The 20,547-nt window shown below is 41.9% G+C and overlaps 1 protein-coding gene across 4 annotated transcripts in view; it reads right to left on the reverse strand.

Moving 5' to 3' along the window:
• The window catches only part of EGF (epidermal growth factor), a 198,747-nt gene that overhangs the window by 157,956 nt on the left and 20,244 nt on the right, over positions 1 to 20,547 (reverse strand). For 2 of the 4 annotated variants that reach the window (XM_077476716.1, XM_077476714.1), the window contains exon 3: positions 19,639 to 20,250. The exons of 1 other annotated variant lie outside the window; for it this stretch is intronic. In XM_077476716.1, coding sequence (XP_077332842.1) covers positions 19,639 to 19,768 — 130 coding nt within the window. In that variant the 5' untranslated portion in view covers positions 19,769 to 20,250. The remainder of the gene's footprint in view (positions 1 to 19,638; positions 20,251 to 20,547) is intronic. One more of the 4 variants, XM_077476715.1, reaches the window with a different exon arrangement.

Consider the following 20,547-nt stretch of genomic DNA (forward strand, 5'->3'; position numbering starts at 1 on the left):
GCCATTTCCCTGATAGTGACTGATCATTTTATGCCCAAGCTTGTCCAGTAAGAGAACAAGTGGCTACAGTCACCAAAGTATTAGTGGAAATGTTCTTTGTTGACTATGAACTACCCCAGAGAATCCACTCTGAAGGAAGAGATTTGGAAAGCAGGCCCCTTCAAACAGCTGTTTGATCCGCTGATCATTAGGAAGTCAAAAATGGCACCTTACCACCCTCAAGGGGATCCACCACCAGGGAGATTTAATCATATCCTCCTTGACATATTAGATACCCTTTCTTCAGAAAGAAAACAACATTGGAGCAGACGCATCTCCGCTGTGGTGCATGCTTATAACAGTATTGAGAATGATGCCCCTAGATATTCCCCTTATAGATTTATATTCAGGAAAAAGCTGAACTGCTAGTGGATTGGGCATTGGCATCTCCCTAGACAGAACATCAGCTACAACTCACAAAGACTGTGTGGACAGACTCTGGACAAACTTAAAGATGGCTCATGTGAAAGCTTGAGAACCTCCGGATCCAGAGGTCTGTGGAACAAGAGGAGTTATTATGTGAAAGTTTGAGTACATGATTTACAGCTGCGACAAAAGGTGTTTCTAAGAAATCTGGGACCTCCTGGAAAGCATAGGTTAGCTGAACTAGGGATTCCCAGCAATATATAATCTGCAAGCAACTGCCTATCCTCCCTGTATACCAAATCCATCCTGTTGAGAAGACAGGGCCTATGAAGACCTTCCATCAAAACCATGTATTGCTTCTGAGTGTAGTTGTCATGGTATCTGCAAGAACTGAGATGCCACCACCACACCAACTTCGTCCAAGCGAGTTCTAGTCAATAGATCTAAACCACTGTCACATGCTGAAGCAGAACAAGAAGAAGATAACAGTGATGATGACTTATGCCTTGTACACACGGTCGGAAATTCCGACGGAAAAGGTCCGGTCGGATTATATTGTCGGAAAATCCGATCGTGTGTGGGCTCTATCAGACTTTTTCCGTCGGAAATTTGAGTGCGAGATAAAAAAATCAGATCTGAATTTTTCCGATCGTTTGTAGAGAATTCCGATCAGACAAAGTGCCACGCATGCTCAGATCAAATTACAAGACCAAATCTATTGGCTAGTAACCTCAACGTAGTCCAGTCATAACGAACGAACTTCATCACGTTCCGAACTATCGTATTTTCCGACAACTTTGTCCGACCGTGTGTATGCAACACAAGTTTCGAACAAAATCCGTCTGAAAAAATCCAATGGATTTTGTGGTCGGAATGTCCGACGGTGTGTACAGGGCATGAGATGTGGATTGGATGTGGCCTTCTGAGCCACCAGAGTTAGTGCTACAGATTCAAGTGGAAGAGGACTCAGATTAAGGGATCTCTGCAAAATTCCTTGTAGAGAAAACAGAACCATCTTCAGCACCTTCTTCAGTATCTTCTCCAGTGTCCCATGAGCAGAACATCTTTTGATTGCCAGAGCCTGAACAAGAAGATTCTACCTCAGAACCATATGAACACAGGGAACAGTAGGTCAAAAGAATGGTATGAACCCCACAAAGACCTACATATGACTCACATGACAACAGTTCAGAAGATATTATCCTGCCTGTGCACTGGTCCTTTGACATTTCAGTGCTACCCATAACAGCACCAGAGGAGAAGGCCCTTTCTTCACCCCTGACACACTTTGATGGCAGATTCCATTACCTGATGCCTTTGTTAAGAAATGTTATATAACAAATTTAGTTTCTAGGTAACTTGTTTATTAACTTGCACTTAGTTCCCTGTTGCCTTTCACCTTTTTGTCGGACCAAAGATTCTTTGGTTGGGGGGGGGGGGGGGAGTATGCAACCTAGACTATAGCTGATAACTGCTTTGGAACTTCCTTTGTTCCTGCTGTATTAGCCTTCTGCAATGAGGACAGTGTTAAATTGAATATTCATTAATGCAGACGCAACAGAGTAAGAGGGGAGTGATTTGGGCTGCTGGAAAAGGGGAGCACTGTTGTGCCACCAGCCTGGAGAATATAGAGATTAAGCCGCTGTTGGACCATGTGCTGCTGTCGGACCAAAGATTCTTTGGTGGGGGGGGGGGGGAGTATGCAACCTAGACTATAGCTGATAACTGCTTTGGAACTTCCTTTGTTCCTGCTGTATTAGCCTTCTGCAATGAGGACAGTGTTAAATTGAATATTCATTAATGCAGACGCAACAGAGTAAGAGGGGAGTGATTTGGGCTGCTGGAAAAGGGGAGCACTGTTGTGCCACCAGCCTGGAGAATATAGAGATTAAGCCGCTGTTGGACCATGTGCTGCTGCAACCATTTTCTTGTGCTGAGAAACTGAGAGAGAGCATGACACGTTTACAGTGAAGAACAATGGTTTGTGGCCAGAGTTTGCTGCAGCTACCTGAAGCCCTGCTGCCCAGGAGAAGAGGGCTATTCAGAGGCTACTGCTACCATCATACTCTGTGCAATGCTGTATGTGGGGGGATGGTCCTGGAAGAAAGCAGTTGTGTAGGAAAGAGACTAAGCTGTTGCTGCTGGATGAATGAATACCTGCCATAGCTTTTGGGTGAAAACTGAGGGAAGCAAAGAGACTGAGAGCGTTTTACTTGGGAGGGTATGGTTTGAATGTCTGGTGAGATCAGACTGTACTAGAGAGCACTCCCACCACTTTTAAGGTAGGAAAGGAGGACCTGCCTCAGCAGGAGTGAAAGAGAGAGGTCATCAGGAACTTCTAGACTTTTACTAAATCAAAGCATGTGTCTGGAAACTGAGAAGGGGGTGCCCTGGGACTGGTAAGATACTAAAATTATACAAGTTTATCTGTATCTACGGCGAACTGTTGTGCTTTCTTCAAGGGCCCCAACTTTACCAGCCAACTTTTTTTTTTTCATCAATCACTGGCCATTGGGATAAAACTGGAACTGTTATAGCAAGTTAGGACTGTCTTTATATACTGTTGCTTGGTAAATGCAGTTCAGTTCTGTTAATTACTGTTAGTCAGAGTACTACAGGTGGTTAACCTCTCAGAGTAAAGTGGTCTTATTGATTGTTTGTATAAGTACATTTGCTAAACCTCTTTTCTTTTAGGCTATTCTTGGCCTAATACATTTTTTGAGCTACCTTACAGTGTGCCAGTAAGTGCTGGGTGAGCGAGGTGTATCATCTGCAGGTGTGCAAAGAAATCACAAAAGATTCGGTGGCTCCTCTGGGGGTAGCACTTCAATATCTTTGTACCTTTTCTTGCATTATAGCCAACAACAGCACATAGCTGCAAATGGCATTGAAAGTATTAATAATGCCTTACCACAAACATTTCTTTGTGTCTTGTGACAGTATCCGTTTTAGAAGACAGACTGAAATGTGTGGTCAAAATTTGGGACCATTTTTGCATGAGGAGTACAATTTTGTCTTGGGAAACCTCACATTTCTGAGTCAGTGATGTATTTTGAACAGTTTTATCATGTGGTCCAGGGTGTATTGATGTGGATTACTGGTCAGACTAATGACTGGTACATGCAGAGATGTTGTTTTTTTTCGTTCAACCCAGTGAGCTGAACGAAAAAACTGACAGATAGCTGTACCAACACAAGAGATGGTTGGTTGGTGTAGCGATCTCCCCTGCTGTGCCATTGTGTTCTGACAGGGGACGGCCCTCCTGCCAGGAAACACTGATCAGCGCTGGCAGCCATCTGTAAACACTGACCAGACGTCGGCCGGTTCCTATTGACTATGGCTAGTTATGATATGCGTTCTTAAACCAAGGCTGTGGGTGGCAATTATTCTGGTTCTTATACAACAGCTATGGCTGAAACTTTTTTTGGACTATGTATAGAGGCGAAGACTGCAGTAGTGATATAGAATTTGGTACCGGACCTAGCACAGGCCTGGTTCAGAAACTTGTGAATACCAATTCTGGCCTGATCTCTGCTGGTTTGGCACTTATTACAACTTATTAAAATAAATTTTCTGTATATTCAAAACAGTCCATTGAATGAGCCTGTTTCTACAAGAAAAACTGTTTTTTACTCATGTTATAACATTATGTCTGTAGGAACCACAATTCCATATTTCAGCAACAAGTAATGTTGTATGCAAAATCTGGAACTGTAATTAGCGATCTCAGGAAACAAGTGATGTACAAGAAAAGGAGAAAATTAGTGAAAACATGCAATTAAAAGTTGTGAAGTACTAATTTGTCCAAAATAATGTATTGACCTTCCAAGAGAGACGCATGCTACCTCATACCTGTAGGGGAAGGGTTTTTCTTTTCATGCCTAGCCAACGAAAAGAGTGGTGGGAAGCTGAATATATTTTGTTGTGGAGGGAGGAATTAAGTAACTGTCTTACCACGCATGAGCAAAAAAAAAATAATAATAAACTGAAAAAATTATTTTACTTATTTGGTCTCTTTACACCCTTGTTCCTTCAATTTACAATCACCGAAAAACTACTACAATTTTGTTATATGTCTGTTTATAAAAAAAATTGAGAGTTTAAAACTTTGTGTGAGTCACTTTTTTGTAATAGAAAAGCCCTTCAGATAACAGGCCATTACATTTATCAGTAACTACAAATACTACATAGATTTCAATTAAGCATGACGCACCATGACATTTTAATGCCCCTCGTATCCTGGCAACGGTGGTATTATGGAGGCCGTGTCCTGAAAAAAAAGTAGCTTAACAAAATACAAAGGCACTCTGCAGCATCGTGTCGGTCTGTTCTGAATAGAAGAATGAGCTGGCCAAAAGCAGGGATGAAAAGATCCTTTATGTCACCTTAGCGCATAATGCGTTAGAGGAACAAATGAAAATAATGAACAATCTCCGATCCTTGGCAGCTCTCAATGGTACTGTAGACAAACACAAAATTTGCACTTATTGGAAGGCATGAGAAAAGGCCTGATGAAGCAGGGCAGTGCATTAGTATGCCAAGCAGGAAGAGATCAGGAGAAATGAATATTAAGCCGTGGCTCCTGGACAGACACTAACGTAGAAGGAATGTGCAGATACAAACAGTGTACTTTATAAACTGTTAAAATGTATACATTTATTGATTATTTGTTTGAACCACATTTTATTTAAACTTAAGGTAAAGTAAAAAAAAAACATGTTTAGTACATCTCTGAAAAACATGCACATTCCCCTGTGTTTTGTTTTCTACCACTATCTACCCCTGTATCTTGGCCTAGGCCAAGATAGCCCAGTCCTAGGGCAGCACTTTACAGGGAGGGCAGCAAAAAAGCTGCTCACTCCCCCCAACCCGCACAAAGAAAAGACCCTTCTCCTGGCTCCTGCACAAAAACATACAGCTCAGCCCATACAAACCGGTGACAGTCTGGCAGCAGTTGTCCACTGATATTCCAATGTAATCTCACATGGACCGATTACCTGGGATTCGGGACAGATGATCACTCCAGGACATAAACAGCTTGTGTCCAAGGACAGTCATCTGTCAATCACTATAGATAATCATTCCATAAAGTGATTACATTTAAACATTGAGGATGGCTGTGGGTGCTGTCAGCCTTTCATTGCTTTGAACAGCCTGAGCAGCTTCAACTGTCTTCAAGCACCTGAAAATCCAACTGCAGGAGTCTACTGCAGTTGAGGTGGAGCTCTAAGAGCAAAAGGTGGAGCATCAAGAGGAAGGGGTGTGGTTTACAGATGACAGGGTGGGCATTAAACAGGAAGAGGTGTGATCTTGACAGGAAGGGGCCGGTCATATTTAAATTAGAGGTTGCACAAGTTTATTCAGGCTTAGGGTAGCACAAAACCTAAATACACTACTGCTGACAACACTGTTTTGGTTTTCAGTGTTGGCAAAAGCAGTGTTGACAGCTTACTCTGGGAAGTTACAAGCTCACTGCATTTTTGGCAGGTATTTTTCAGTACTTGCAGTGTCTTCAAAGAGACAAAAGTAAATGTGGCATGAGAGACATTTTTCCTGGTCAACCTTTACCCTAAAAACCTGGCAAACCACATTATTTTTTCAAGCATGGTCAGAAATAAAGTATGCATAAAGCCATATAATGTGAATATCGGATGGCCAGAGGTTGAGTTTTTGGAGAACATAAGAGCACCCCTTTAGTGATAAAGGAAAAGAGGTAGACATTGCTCCACTGACTCTACTGCTATCACTCAGGTTCAGAGCTTTATCCAATGGGTAAGATGTTCTTTGAACCTAAAACTTTCTAGGTTAATAGAACTAATAGTTCTAATAATAACTATTCTAATAGAATCTTGTATAAATAGAACCAGTTCATGCAATTAAAGCTAAGCCTAAAGCTAGCAAGGCTTCTTTTCCAGAATTATCAATTGTGGTTTATACATTTATAAACAATCATCTGGTGTTAATCTCTAAAGTCTGATTAATCTAGATGAATTATGCCCCTCATCACTTTTAACAGTCACAGATGGTACTTTGGCCAATAATTTGGCCCCAATGCTAGGCTTTTTTTTAAGCTGAAATTCGGATAAAATTTTAGACTATGGTCTGTGATCCCCACCTGAGAGATTTGCACTAGCTTCCTGTCAGGAACGGAAAGTGATGGGAAACTCCTTTACTAGAGATACAGAAAGCTCATATTTTTTATTAAAATGAGGAAGGGTTAAAAGCTCTGTTGGATTATTACTATACGTGTTTTCCTATCCTAGAGATAAGTATTCCCTTTACTTCCTGTCCTGCTGTCATAGGCAAAAAGTTTTGGCTAGAATTGGGCTTTAAAATCTGTGCAGTCTCTTTACAACCATACTATGAATTTATTCTATAGCTCTCCCTGGCCTTTTGTTATCTACTGAGTCTGTCTACACCTTTGGCTCTGGTTATCTATCATCTTCTTACCTATACCTGGTTTAATTATTCCTTTAGGATTTATGGATGCCTTCTCCTCTGTAGGATTACATAGCATAGTTCGTACCCTATCCCTTGTTCCTGCATATTCTATAATTCTACTAATTCAACTTGAATTGGCACTCTGGTTACTTCCCAGAACTGTTCCCAGGTTCCTGTTGTCTGGATCTACTTAGACTCTGCAAACCTCAAACTTCTGTCTGTTCTACAAATCTATCTGAATGATACCTGCCATGACCCCAGTTCATGGAATAATAGGCCACTGTATGTTATAGCAGTCTTATTGCCTATGTTTAATTTTCAGCATCTTTTTGTATGTGCTGTATTGTATAAAGTAAAATTAGACCTATAATAAAATTCAAACTTCACTTTTATATTTTTTCTTGTTATCCTGTCTTCAACTGGCGACATTATTCTCACACAGTCCAGTAAGAGTGCCAAACAAATGCCCAGGAGTCCAAAATTTTTAATGATAAAACTGATTCATACCAGAAATAATCCAATGAGTCTCAAGAGTCAAATGTACTCCCCTTTCATCAAGGCTTAGCACATTTGACTTTTGCTTAGGACTCAAGTAATCAGATACTAAATAGATCTGCAGTGTGATTTACTGCTTGGAACAGTTTCAGGAGCAAAGGTTAAAGTTATTGTAAAGGATTTTTTTTTAACAACAAACATATCATACTTACCTGTTCAATGCAATTGTTTTGCACAGAGCAGCCCTGATCCTCTTCTTCTCAGTAACCCACCGTTACTTCTAGCTCCGCTAGCACCGATTGCTATGGGGGCACTCTTGTGGGCTTGCTCCTGAGCCAGCTCTATGTGTCCAAAGACAAAGACACACTGAGCAGGGCTCGGCCCCACCCTCACTTCCTCTGAGCTAATGCTGCTGTCTCTGAGCCAATGAGAATAGAGAGAGCCTTTGATCTTGTGCACAGCTCTGGATCGAGATCGGGCTATGGTAAGTATAAGGGGGGCCTGGGGGAATCTACATGCAGAATGTTTTTGTCCTCAGGTGTATGCATGCAGGGAAAACAGCTGCTGGCAAGTATAGCCAAAATAAAAAAGCACCCTGTTGAAACAGATATCACTCACAGATGCAGGTGTGCTGGATGTCAAACTTCACAACTGGATGCAAACCAAGGTAGCAAGATTAAGCAGCCATACAGTATCCTTAGTATGTGTATGCAGGGATAACAGATGCTTGCAAGTATGCAGCAAAAGTAGAAATTGTCTCAATTTTGTGGAGTGCTACCAAACTGGAGCCAGTGTGCCCAATGACGTTTTCAGTGACCTTTAGCTCCCAGTTTGCACTTGTATTCTTCTTACAATTACACTTTTGTGTCCACCTAATCCTAAGAAACCTGCATTCCAATTCCTATGTTGAGCTCTGCAATGTATGCACTGGTATTAGAAATTAACATGAGAAGCCAAAACCAGTCCATTACAAGCTCCTAGTCTGTTGATACATTGTTAAAGGAGAAGTCCAGCCGAAGCTTGTTTGGCTGGACTTCTCCTATGGTTCACAGGAGTGCAAAAATACCCATATTTATTTTTTAAGAGTGGGCTTATACAAGATAACAAGCTCTCCAAGTCCCATGGCTACTAACTCTTTCAAATTACTTCCTGTTATTCAAAGCTGTGCCAGATCCTAGGCTACTAAAGGCACATTAACTGCCCTGCCCCACTAGAGTAGCCCAAGATGTATTCATTTTATTGGGGTGAAAGCTTCCCTTTGTTTGCAGCAGTTGGGTCTGGGAGGGCTTTCTGATCTGATTAGTGATTAGAGGCTCTGGTAGAGGTACTAATGGCTAGGACATACAATGTTAAGGCACAATGGGCAGAATGAAGAACTGAGTGAATGATGTGGATGAGGCACTTGTGCTGTTGTGGATGGAAGAGCAAGCACTCTTTTAAGCAAGTTGTGTACTATGACTAAGCGGCCTGCCTTTTCGTCCTCTGCAACAGATGTCACTGGAAATGAAGTGTTCCCCAGAATGTTCTAAAAGGATCAACACATAAAGGAGCCAGTGACAGTGCCAATACTCTTCTTTAGGTGAGCTGTACATGGAAAAGCAGGTTAAAGACATTAAACTATTTGGCATGTTTACAGAATCCCACTCCTCTGCTTAGATATACGGTTCAAACAAGGACTAATTGTATATTTGCTTTTGTGTACTTATCCTATGTTTCTCTACTCCTCATTACAGGGCTGATATATTAAAAGTAAAATATATTGAATATTTCCCATTATCTGCTAACTGTAAATTCTGCAGTCCATGTTTTGAAAAAGAAGCAAGAATTCTGATCGGTTGCATAACTAAACAGAACATTTTTTTCCTTTAGCACATTTATACAACAGCCCCAAAATGAGTCCAGTGAGCTAGTTATTATTACTGTTTGCTATGACGGTAAAACTTTCATGGATTAAAGTAGAACTATGGTCTCCCATATAAAATACATATGCTGCAGCCCTTATTGATACGTGAATCTATACACTAAGCGCACTTACAGTTTTCTCTAAGAACCCCTACAAATTCCTACAAATCAAGATAATATACAAGGTGTGTCCAGAAGAAGTCCATCCATTGTTAATATAAAGAGAACGGTTTGCGCAACATTGATGTAACCTGGCAGCCAAAGAGAGTGGACTGGAGAGCGCATGTGTGAACAATTATGACTTCACAGTACTAGTCAGTGGGGGGCGAAAGATGCCGTTAAATGAGCATGTGTACTATTTGGCTGTAGCATTCAAATGACTTAGCAAGTAAAGCAACAAATTTGCATCTGTGGAAACAATTTGGATGATTCAGGAGGCTTTTAAGGATGATTCAATGAGTGCCACGCAAATAAAAGCATGCTACAAATGTTTCAAAGATGGTTGACAATCTGTTGAAAGTGATCCATGTTCTGAAAGGCCTGCAACAAGCAGAACATCTGAGAATGTTGAACGTGTATTTGCCTCGGTGGCACAGACCAGCACTTCACAGAAAATGTGGCTCCCACAGTTCTGCCCTGTGTTATACCTCCTTCTTATTTGATTGACAGTGTTATTTAGTGTAGCGCTACCCCAGGAGGAGCCACTTAAATATGTTGGGTTCCGTTACTCTGCCTCTCAACCCCAATAAGAAGCTCAGCCCCCTCTGGCACACCTGGCAATAGTGTAAGTGCAAGGACCAATGAGAAACACACACATTATGATAAAACACAGAAATTGTCTTTACTGTAATATTTCTGTGGAAATGTAACAAACAGTAACAATATATATATGTTCAAGCAATGCAATGGGAGAGCAATAACTGAGGTTATGAGCAATATAGCAGGCTGCATTCAGGGGATTCAAAACCTGAGAATAACCCCAAGAGCAGAGGCAAACACTTCAATAACAATAAATCACAATATGGCAATCTGTACCAGATTGGTTACCTTTACTCAGGTCGCCTCTATGAGTCCAGAACGGAGGAGAGCAGAGGAATGACCCTCTTATGTCAGGCCTCTCTCTTCTGTCTCCTGACACTACAGGCCCAACTTTAAACACTTTATTCAAATCAACATGTAATGGCTTAAAGCAGAGTTCCAACTACAGATACCATTTTTTTTTCTTTAAATCCATCTGTTATAATGATATTGGACTAATGATGCACTCATTAGCCTTGTAAATTGAGCTGCTATTGTTCATATTTTATAATCAAACTAAACTTATATTCCTGCTGGTTGGCCATTCCCATCTTGCTTGTGGGCAGGCGAAGCCCACAAGGATAAACCTCCAGGATACAGGACTGTTGAATAACCAGAATGCACTGCCCGTTTTCGCGCATGCGCAGTAAGTACCCATTGCAGCACAGGAAACTTCTCAAAATAACACGATGAGAGCCCTCGGCGCTGCCCACTGACTCCTGGGAGGGAATGACACACATCTCCAAGGAGCCCTAGTGAGCAAGGGAAATTACGTAAATCACCGCAGAGATGAAGAGGCAGAATACAAGACACCCCATAGCAACAGTGCAGAAGGGGCGAGTCCAATTGTTGTTGCTGAAGGATTATGATGTTTATTTCTGTAAAGTAAATTTTATGGGTGGAACTCTGCTTTAACTTCCTAGATAAACTTTTCCACACCCACTGCATATTCAGAGTCCTGAATATGTGTGTGCGGGTCCGTATGGCACTAGTAGCTTCAGTCGTTTTGAAGAAAAGATAAAGCTTTGTGTCTTCAGCTAGCCACTTTTGTTGGTGCACATAAACTTCTGAATAGCAGGGCTAAACAACACAACTTGCCCGGATTATCGAGTAAAGAAGACGGAATCCTTCTCAGCAAGGTGAAAAGACAATGATGTCTGTATACAGTGTCCCCGGAAATGGATGACCTTATCCTTTTAGCCTTGTGGCACTACAAGTGTCAGCAAGATGAATAACAGAAATGATGTCTGTATACAGTGTCCATTTAACTTCTTTTGTGGTGCAGTATCCCTGTTTCCTGCAAATGAGCAAAAGCCCCCTTACCCAATCCTGTGGTTGAGGCCCCAACGAACGTCCTCAAACAAGCAGGCTCTGAATGGTCACCTCACACTGGAACGCTTCACATTTGGTGCAGGTGTGCCTGGATGTGGACCTGGGATCCCCTTCTCTCAGGTTGGATGTCCAGACTGGCAGCGGAGGCCTAAATCGTGCAGTGAAATCACCTAGGAGGCAATACCGCTCCCTTAGGTCTGATCTCTTCCTCTGCCTCAGGCTGTCTGAATTCTGCTCAGGAAATCCAAATGGAGTCTCTCCTTTCCTGCCCTCAGAGCATGCTGGTCTTTTGTAGTCCCATAGAGTAAAATCTAAATGTGGAACTACAATTCTCTTTATGCTTTGCTCCCTGATGGTAATCACTCTGCGGACGGGATGTGATGACACAGAGCCTTAGCTGCCACTAGAGGGAAACAGTGCAACAATGTTTCAAAGTGTCTTTTGATATGGCAGGTAAGACAGCCATCTCCCTGCTACATTAGTAAAGCAAGTAAAAAGAGAGAAGAGGGGAAGATTAGGTGGGGATAGAACCAGCTTATTACACACCCAGTCTGTGCCAAAGTATGCAACAGAACGTCATGTGAGGGAATTATTGCATTATTGGCCTCTGACAGTACTGCATGTAACATTTTTAACGCCTCCATTAATGCTGGAAAAAAGACTACAAGATGGCATATGAATGATATGAAATATGTAAAATGCAAAGTAGATCCCATGGGCATGTGCGAGAGTTACTCCACCAAGGCCCAGCGAATCAAAACGCCAAAGACAGCAGCCCTAAAAAAGACTTTGAGAAGATGGAAGGGACAGATGTGAGCACTGACATTGCAGCACTGGAAGGGATCACTTGCAAGGTTAGTCTGCAATAATGTGCTAATACATAGCTCCCAACTGTCCCTGATTTTGAGGGGCTGTCCCTGATTTGGAACAAAGTCCCTCTGTCCCTCTTTCCTCCTCATTTGTCCCTTATTTTGATCTGAGCTATATAGTTGTATATAAAATGCACTTTTTATCTTTCAAAAAGTCTTTCTCAGAGCTAAATTCTAAATGGCTGCATTTGCAAATTGCAAAAGCCAGTATCATAGTAGTGGTAAAAAGCTTGTGGGTTTAACTAATATTTTTTTTGTTTAATTTTCCTTTAAGGGGGAGTGGTAGGGAGTGTGTCCTATGCCTACATATTTTTGCTAATAGGCGTCCTTTGTTTCCATCTCAAACAGTTGGGAGGTATGCTAGTATGCTGAGCATAACTAACACATTATGGCAAACAGCTACTGGGGGGCCTCTGTAGCCATTTACTTTCCCTTTAGGTAACCCTGCAGTTGCACCTTAAAGAGGAATTCCAGTCATTTTTTGTGTTTATTAAAAGTCAGCAGCTACAAAAAGTGTAGTTAACAAGAGTGGCGTCGGGAGGGGGGCTGAGGGGGGCTGGAGCCCATAGTGGGTCCCCAAAAATCCACAGGTGTCTGGCATTTACAATTCTATTATTAGCCATGGACTGATCTGACCCGAGCACAGCCAAGTGACATAGCAGGTCCCGCCTTCTGGAGCCTATGATGGACGTCCCACTGGTCCAATGTCGGGACCACGGGACACGTAACGTCCATCATAGGCACTGCAGGCTCCAGAAAACGGGAATTACAATGTGGCCGCCACTTCACTGGGAGAAGATCCCCGCTCAGCGCTCAGGCGGGCAGCTCTCCTTTCCTCTCCTGTCATGGCTCTGGCTCTGGCTGCCTGGAGTGCCTGCTGCTGTCTACTCTACTGTGATTGGCGTGCCGCACACTACAGCTGAAGTCTGGTCAGGTAGGTCTGTGTTATCAGGGTGGGTCAGTGTATCTCAGATAGGTAGGTCAGTGTGTGTCAGGTAGGTCAGTGTATGTCAGATAGGTCAGTGTATGTCAGGTAGGTCAGTGTATGTCAGGTAGGTCAGTGTATGTCAGCCAGGTAGGTCAGTGTATGTCAGACAGGTAGGTTAGTGTGTGTCAGCCAGATAGGTCAGTGTGTGTCAGTGTATGTCAGGTAGGTAATACCCCCCCTCCACACAAATCCAAATGCCCGCCTCCCCCCCCCCCCCCCGGTGCAGGGCTCTGACTTTGGGCTGAAGTGCCCTGGTCTTTTTGCCACCTAGCAACGCCCTGGTTAACGACTTTTATTAAACAGACACGCACCTGTCCCACGATCCAGCAATGTGGCCGCCCAAACCCTCGGTTCTCTCCCTCCCCTCACCCCAGCGCCGGAATTACAAGTGTGGGCACCCAGCTGTGAGTTGCAGATTTACAGCCGGGTGCACACTGCACATGCACGATTCGCGCTGCGCCTCCTCAATGGTCAGGCAATCTTCTTGGACCTGTGATGTGCCCCTGAAGATTACAGGGAGGGAGGGGAGAGGAGAACTTACGCTCGGATGACCAAGGTAGCCAGAGCGGAAGTAGGAGCAAGTACCTGTCAAAATCAGGTACCTGCCCCCCCCCCACCCCCCCACGAAAAAAAATGATATGCCAAATGTGGCAAAGGAGGGGGAGAAGTGCTTAAAGCTGAACTTCCACTTTTATTAGTATATAGTAGTATTAAATCCTTTATCTTAACACATTCAGTACAATAAAATAAACATTCCCTAGTTGTTCTTCTGCAGTTTACAACTTTGAGAGTTCCTGCACACTGAACTTAAAAAAAAAAACACTCATCTAGGGCATTTTTTGCACAAGCGTTAAGGAGCATTTGGTTTCTTTTTTTTTCTTCCAGAGAACCCCTTTAAAAAAATGCAAATCTGAAGAGTCTATTTTCTGCCTTTAAACGCTGAATTTAAAGAGTCATTCCACTTTTGTTGAGAAAAAAACATTCCTCTGGAAGATCTATGTACACTGCAGGGATTTTAACAAACTTTGTTGCAGATTCCTATCCCTTGTTATTCTGAAGAAATAGCTGTTTGTTTGTCTGTGTCCATGTGCACAGTGAGACTGTATGGGAGTGATTTTATAATTATCACTCAGCTGCTGCATCTGCAGGGCTCCAATGAGGAAAGCTGCTGAGTTAGCATCCCTTTAGTGCCGGTTCACACCAGTGCGTGGTGCGAGATGGCATGTGATTCGCACCGCACTGCAAATCACATGTGATGTCCGTACGATGCGATTTCAGCCATACAGATAGTATGGCTGAATTTGCATCGCATTCGGACCAAACTTACATTCAGACCAAACTTGCACAGGACCCTTTATTTGGTCCGCACCAGAATCGGATTGCATGGGTGTTCACACCCATGCGATCCAATTCACGTCTGAACTGTCAGTTTGCACTGCGATATTCAAGCTGAAATGGGGGTGTCATTAACATTGTATTGACACTCTCGGCAGTTTGCATATGGCAGTGTGAACTGCCTTACGAGTCGGGTGCGATGCAGGAACCCGCAGTGTATTCGCAGGGTTCCCGCATCGCATAAGTGTGAACTGGCACTGAGACGTGATTTCCCTTTGAGAGTATCACACCAAAAATAACATTTTCGTAGCAAGAGATGCTCAAAATTTGACTTGTATCTTAGTGCAGACTTCTGGGAAAATCAGTAAGCCAATCACACAAGCAGGAAATTACATTTTTGGGGGCGTTCTGTGTACCATCTGTGTACAGAACACCTCCAGGTAGCCAGATTGCATTGCATTTTACAGAAAATTATGGAGCTGTAGATCAAAAAGGAAAGGCCATTTTAATTAACACTCAATTACAATATGACTTGTGTTGCATATGTAAATGCTATATAATTTTTTTCCTATTTGCTATTTTTTCCCCCCACAAAAGTGGAGTTACCCTTTATCTTCTTCACGCTGCATATTTGCGCATCTCCCTTTGTGCTGGCACTGCGCCGCATGTACTAACGATTGGGACTCGGAACTCCCAATTCCGGGTCACCTCATCGCTGTGATAGTCTATGATTGGCTATCATAGTGATCAGTCACTGTGAAGCCCGCACTGTTTTCTCTCTCTCTGTGAATGGAGGAGAGAGAGGCATTAGGGGTTATTTACTAAAGGAAAATCCACTTTGCACTGCAAGTGCACTTGGAAGTGAAGTCGCTGTAGATCCGAGGGGGACATAAGGAAAATAAAAAACTGCGTTTTAGCTTGCACGTGATTGAATGATAAAATCAGCAGAGCTTCCACTCGTTTCAGATCTACCACTTAGATTTAGAGCAACTGCACTTCCAAGTGCACTTGCAGTGCAAAGTGGATTTGCCTTTCGTAAATAACCCCCAATGCTTCTCTGTCTCTCTCTGCAGAGGAAAAAAAAGTGTGTAAATAAAAAAAAAAAAATTAATAATAACAAAAATAAAAAATAAAAATAAAATACTCTAGGTCAGTACCAGGGTTACTGTTTGGGTCAAGGTCAGGGTCAGTAATATTTTTTTTTGGACAGGATTTTTTTTTCTTTAAATTAGTATCAGTGCCAGTTTGTGTCAGTGTGTTTACTATGCCTCAGTAATGAATGAACACAGTGAGTGAGTGTGTCCACTGTGTTCATTTAGAAAAGTAAGGTGCTGGTAAATGACATATTTACTAGCCCCTTCCCCCATTCTCCACCCTGAAAGAACCCCTGCAGCAGCTGGGGGAGGGAAAGCCCGGGTAGTAGGGGGAATCAGCACTGTCCGTAGACATTAGGTTGTGCCCAGGTACACCTGGCACACCCCCTGCGCACGCCTATGGCTGCCTTAACACAACATATATCAGAAGATTAGGAAAGTGTAAACGTGTGGATAGGTGTGAAAGTGCCCCACAGTGTGGAGTCAGAAAGTAAGAGCACTGCTCATCAGAACTCTGCACGCCTCCTATACTCCATTTTAACGTTAGTTTATGCATTTCTGTGATAAAACGCTTTATACCACAGATTACCACAACACCTAGTAAACACCAGAACTCTGTGTGGTGTTGTGCCATTCATTTACAATGAAATCCACCCCTAACTAACCAATACAGTAGGTTCTGATGGACCTACACTGGAGCACAACACACCATAACAAGTTATGGAATACTGCTTATTAACGTATAGCGGTAACTCAATCCATGTGTGAAAGGGGCCTTGTTGTATGTCACTGTACACCTGAAATAAACGCTATAGAAGGATCAGCAATTTTTTAAAACAACATGATACACATATACGTCCAGTACGTATAGGCTTCCCAAATACCTATGCTATATAATTCTGATACTTAGAATATAATTACAATCCCTACACTGGCTCCCAATTACCCAATGAATTCAATTCAAAATACTAACCACAACATACAAAGCCATTCACAACTCTGCCCCGAGCTACATCATCAATCTTGTCTCCAAATATCACCCAAATCATCCTCTCCGCTCTTCTCAAGACCTCCTACTCTCAAGCTCTCTCGTCTCCTCCTCCCATGCTCATCTCCAGGATTTCTCCAGAGCCTCTCCCATCCTCTGGAACTCGCTACCTCAACCTGTCTGGCTGTCCCCTACTCTTGCTACCTTCAGGTGATCCCTGAAAACTCATCTCTTCAGGAAAGCCTATCACGTCTACAACTAATCTCCTACCACTTCCATCAGCTCATTCCCCACAGTTACAACCTTTTGTACCACCTGCTCCACCCTATTAGATTGTAAGCTCTTCTGAGCAGGGCCCTCTTAATCCTGTTGTATTTTATTGTATTATAACTGTATTGTCTCCCTTTTTTACATTGTAAAGTGCTGCGTAAACTGTTGGCACGATATAACTCCTGTATAGTAATAATCATTTTAAATATGTCTGTTAGTAATTCTCTGTAATGCCATGACATTAATTAATATGCCAAAGTGTAAATGTATTATATTGCATGTATGTAATTGCATACTTCTGTATACTGTCTGCATGGACAATGACATATCACTTGTTTTGATATTGATAATAAAAAAGAATTCCCCCCTGTGTGAATTGCAGTACACCTTCCTGGCTATTCTACAGACAGTCATTCAAACAATGCGAGGCTCACAAAGTCCATTTCATTTCCTGAGCAATGCTTACACTAACCTAAGAAATGACTTGTGGACGGCTCTAATACAGAAAGACCTGCAAGAGACTCAGTCACAAAGGATAGACTCTTTTCAATTTAGGATTCATTACAGATTTATAGAATTTCTTAACCATTACATTTGGAAAATTTTAAATTATTATAGATTTAATATGCTGATTATTTAATCGTACATGCAATAATGTAACACATTATTAAAGACATAAAAACATGCATCATGGGTTTGAGAAAAGCAGTATTAAACTCAAAAACAAAAATCTAATATATTGCAGATTACCAATCCTAAAATGCAGCTGCAGTAGTTTTTTTTTTTTTTTCACATGGTGATCCTGCCAGTAACACACTTTCTATTCTAAGGTGTTTCTACTCTGGATGGAGGAGCAATGGAGACACCTTTGGACAGCAGCATTGTCAATCTGGGGAGAGGGTAGTGTTAGACTAGCAGATTTAAATGTAATTGACTAAGAAAAGCTAACACTTTCAAGCAATTACAAAAAATTTTGTTTTCCTTTTGAGATAAAGGTTTCATATAAATGAATCAAGTCAAACCATTGTAATCACCTCCGTAAATGTTAAATAATGTCTCCTAAGCCACTAACTGCCACATTTGCTGGACAGTTTGGTCTGATGAAAAACTGACTTTCTGGCAGGATCAACAGGAAAAAAATGCAGCTACTACATCTAAAAACTGGTAAGCTGCAATATAATAACATTTCGTTTTTGGGGTTTAATACCACTATAATAGTTACACAGCTGCACATTTTAATTAGATACAAATTATAAAATACATCTTGAGGCTGGGTTCACACTATTGTGAATTGGATGCGGTTTTCCCCGCAACCAGTCCGCATAGCAGGAGATTGTGACCATGCTAACGTGCATGCGTTAGCACACGCCTAAACGCATTGGTACTGCAGTTTTACGCAATTTTTAAAAAAGGTCAGTGACTGAGTTTTTGTGTTTCTCGCACATAGGGCACCCCATTCACTTCTTCAATGGGCTGCCTATGCACGTTTGTCGCCCCAAAAGGAGCTTCTGATTCTTTTTGGGCAATAAGCTTTATGGGGTTTTTTAAGGCACGTTTTGCTGCGATTGCTGCGTGATTCTGTGACACCACATCCGCAGCAAAATTGCGCCACATTTGCCATGCAATTTGAAATCATGGGCAGGATCGTGTCGATTTGGTCCTTGAATCCAAATCGCCAAGTTTGTATGGGGCCTAACAGTGAAAGGGACATTTTAGCAAAATATCTAGTTGAATACAATCACAGGCTTATTCAACAAACTACTACTAAATACAATTTAGATGATCTGAGCCACTATTTAATGCAAGATAGGTGCAAGAATTCTGATTGGCTGTTGAGGTTCACTGCATGCTACACGTCTTTCCTTATCAAATAAACCACCTAGGTACAGTTGTCTCTGACTCTAAATTTATTTTTCCATTGTTCTGGTATTTTCTTAATCTGTTCAATAATTTCCTTTCTTTTGACCCCCTTTGTTGATTACATATGTGTATGGATTGCCTCAAACAATCAGAACAATCACATCTCTGTTGAAATGGACTGTGACTATAGCAACTATAAAGCTGTGTTCACAATTAAGCTTTTCTTGAGAGATTAATGATCGGAAATTCGGCCAGCAAAAGACCAATGAGAGCTTTTGGTGTTAAAATGCAACTGTGTGTATGCTCCATCTGACTTTTGCTGACCAAATTCCCACCAGCAAAAGATTGAGAGCAGGTTCTCAATTTTTCGGCCGGAAAAAGTTCCGATCGTCTGTACAAATTCCAATGCCAAAATTCCTACGCATGCTCGGAACCATTGAATTTCATTTTCTCGGCTCGTCGTAATGTTGTACGTCATCGCGTTCTTGACTAGCGAAAGTTCCGCAAACTTTTGTGTGACCGTGTGTATGCAAGCCAAGCTTGAGCGGAATTCCGTCGGAAAAGCCATCCAACTTTTTTCCAACAGAAAATCCGCTCATGTGTACGGGGCATTAGCTGTGAATGAGTGCAAGAAGAGTGAAGAATGATTTATGTGTCACCCTTTGTACCTTCGCCTGTACTCATTCCTACAGATCCTCAAAATTCCCCATATAGTCAAAGTTTTACTTATAAGGCTTTGCTCCATTAAAATATATGATACTCTGTCATAATTTTATAAAATGCTAACGCGCCCAAAAAAATGTTTTCTTTATCAACAAAATAAATTCCACTTACTCATCAGCTAATAAAACATTTACTTACCGTTGCAAGTTGACTGTCCGTTACTAAAATCACCATAACCTTCTTGACAATCCCATTGCTGTATTCCTTGGGTGCAAAGGAAAGCCGTAAAAAAAAATAATGGCCAGAAAACAGTTAATAAAAGGAACATAATCTCCTCTTCTTGTGATTGCTGTCCATAGGCTGCATGTCACTTGTCTTTCACCCCATGCAGCTGTGTGCATGAAGGACGCTCCATCTCTTCCCCACAGCCCTTCACAGCCAACAACATTTTCTCAGCAATGCCAGATTTTTGTTATTCTGCTTTCTATTTACTTCAACAATGCGGTGACCCCTCTCCGTATACAAGCCTCCTAATTAGTTATGCCTCTTGATTTTTTTCTTTTCGAAGCAAAGTATGAAATGCCAGGCACCCTGGTGACGAATGTAACACGTTCAGCAAATACAGTCTGGAAGCATTTCTTTCAGTGTCAGAGCAAACTGCTATGTGATAACCTTCCAGTTCGTGGTGTGCAGTCTTCTATACCAGGGTCTGTCTTTCCCCAATTGCTGCCCCCTTTAAAACGCTTCCTTGCCACTCCTCCTGTCTTCTTAGTGCCAGCCAAGTGGAGCCCGTCTTTAGTCTATTCTATGCTGGGAATGAAAGGATCCAGACTTAGAACAAACATACAAGCACTTGTAACTCTTTCAAATTGTAGGAAGGTATGTTGAGAGGTATCATGAATTTTATTTTGATGACTGGGGGCAATACATAACAAGTCTGAGACTAGAGAATAATAAGTACATTTGAAACTCATTTAAGTGTTCTTTGATTCAAAAATGAGACAGGTGATTCATCTGAAATACAGTAATCTGACTTATGCTTGGGTGCATGAATTATTGAAAATCAATATGAAAGAGAACAAAAATGACTCATTGCAAAGATCATCA

This window comes from Lithobates pipiens, unplaced genomic scaffold, assembly GCF_037356315.1.
Source record: "Lithobates pipiens isolate NorthernLeopardFrog02 unplaced genomic scaffold, aLitPip1_a1.2 Scaffold_13, whole genome shotgun sequence".
NCBI lineage: Eukaryota > Metazoa > Chordata > Amphibia > Anura > Ranidae > Lithobates > Lithobates pipiens.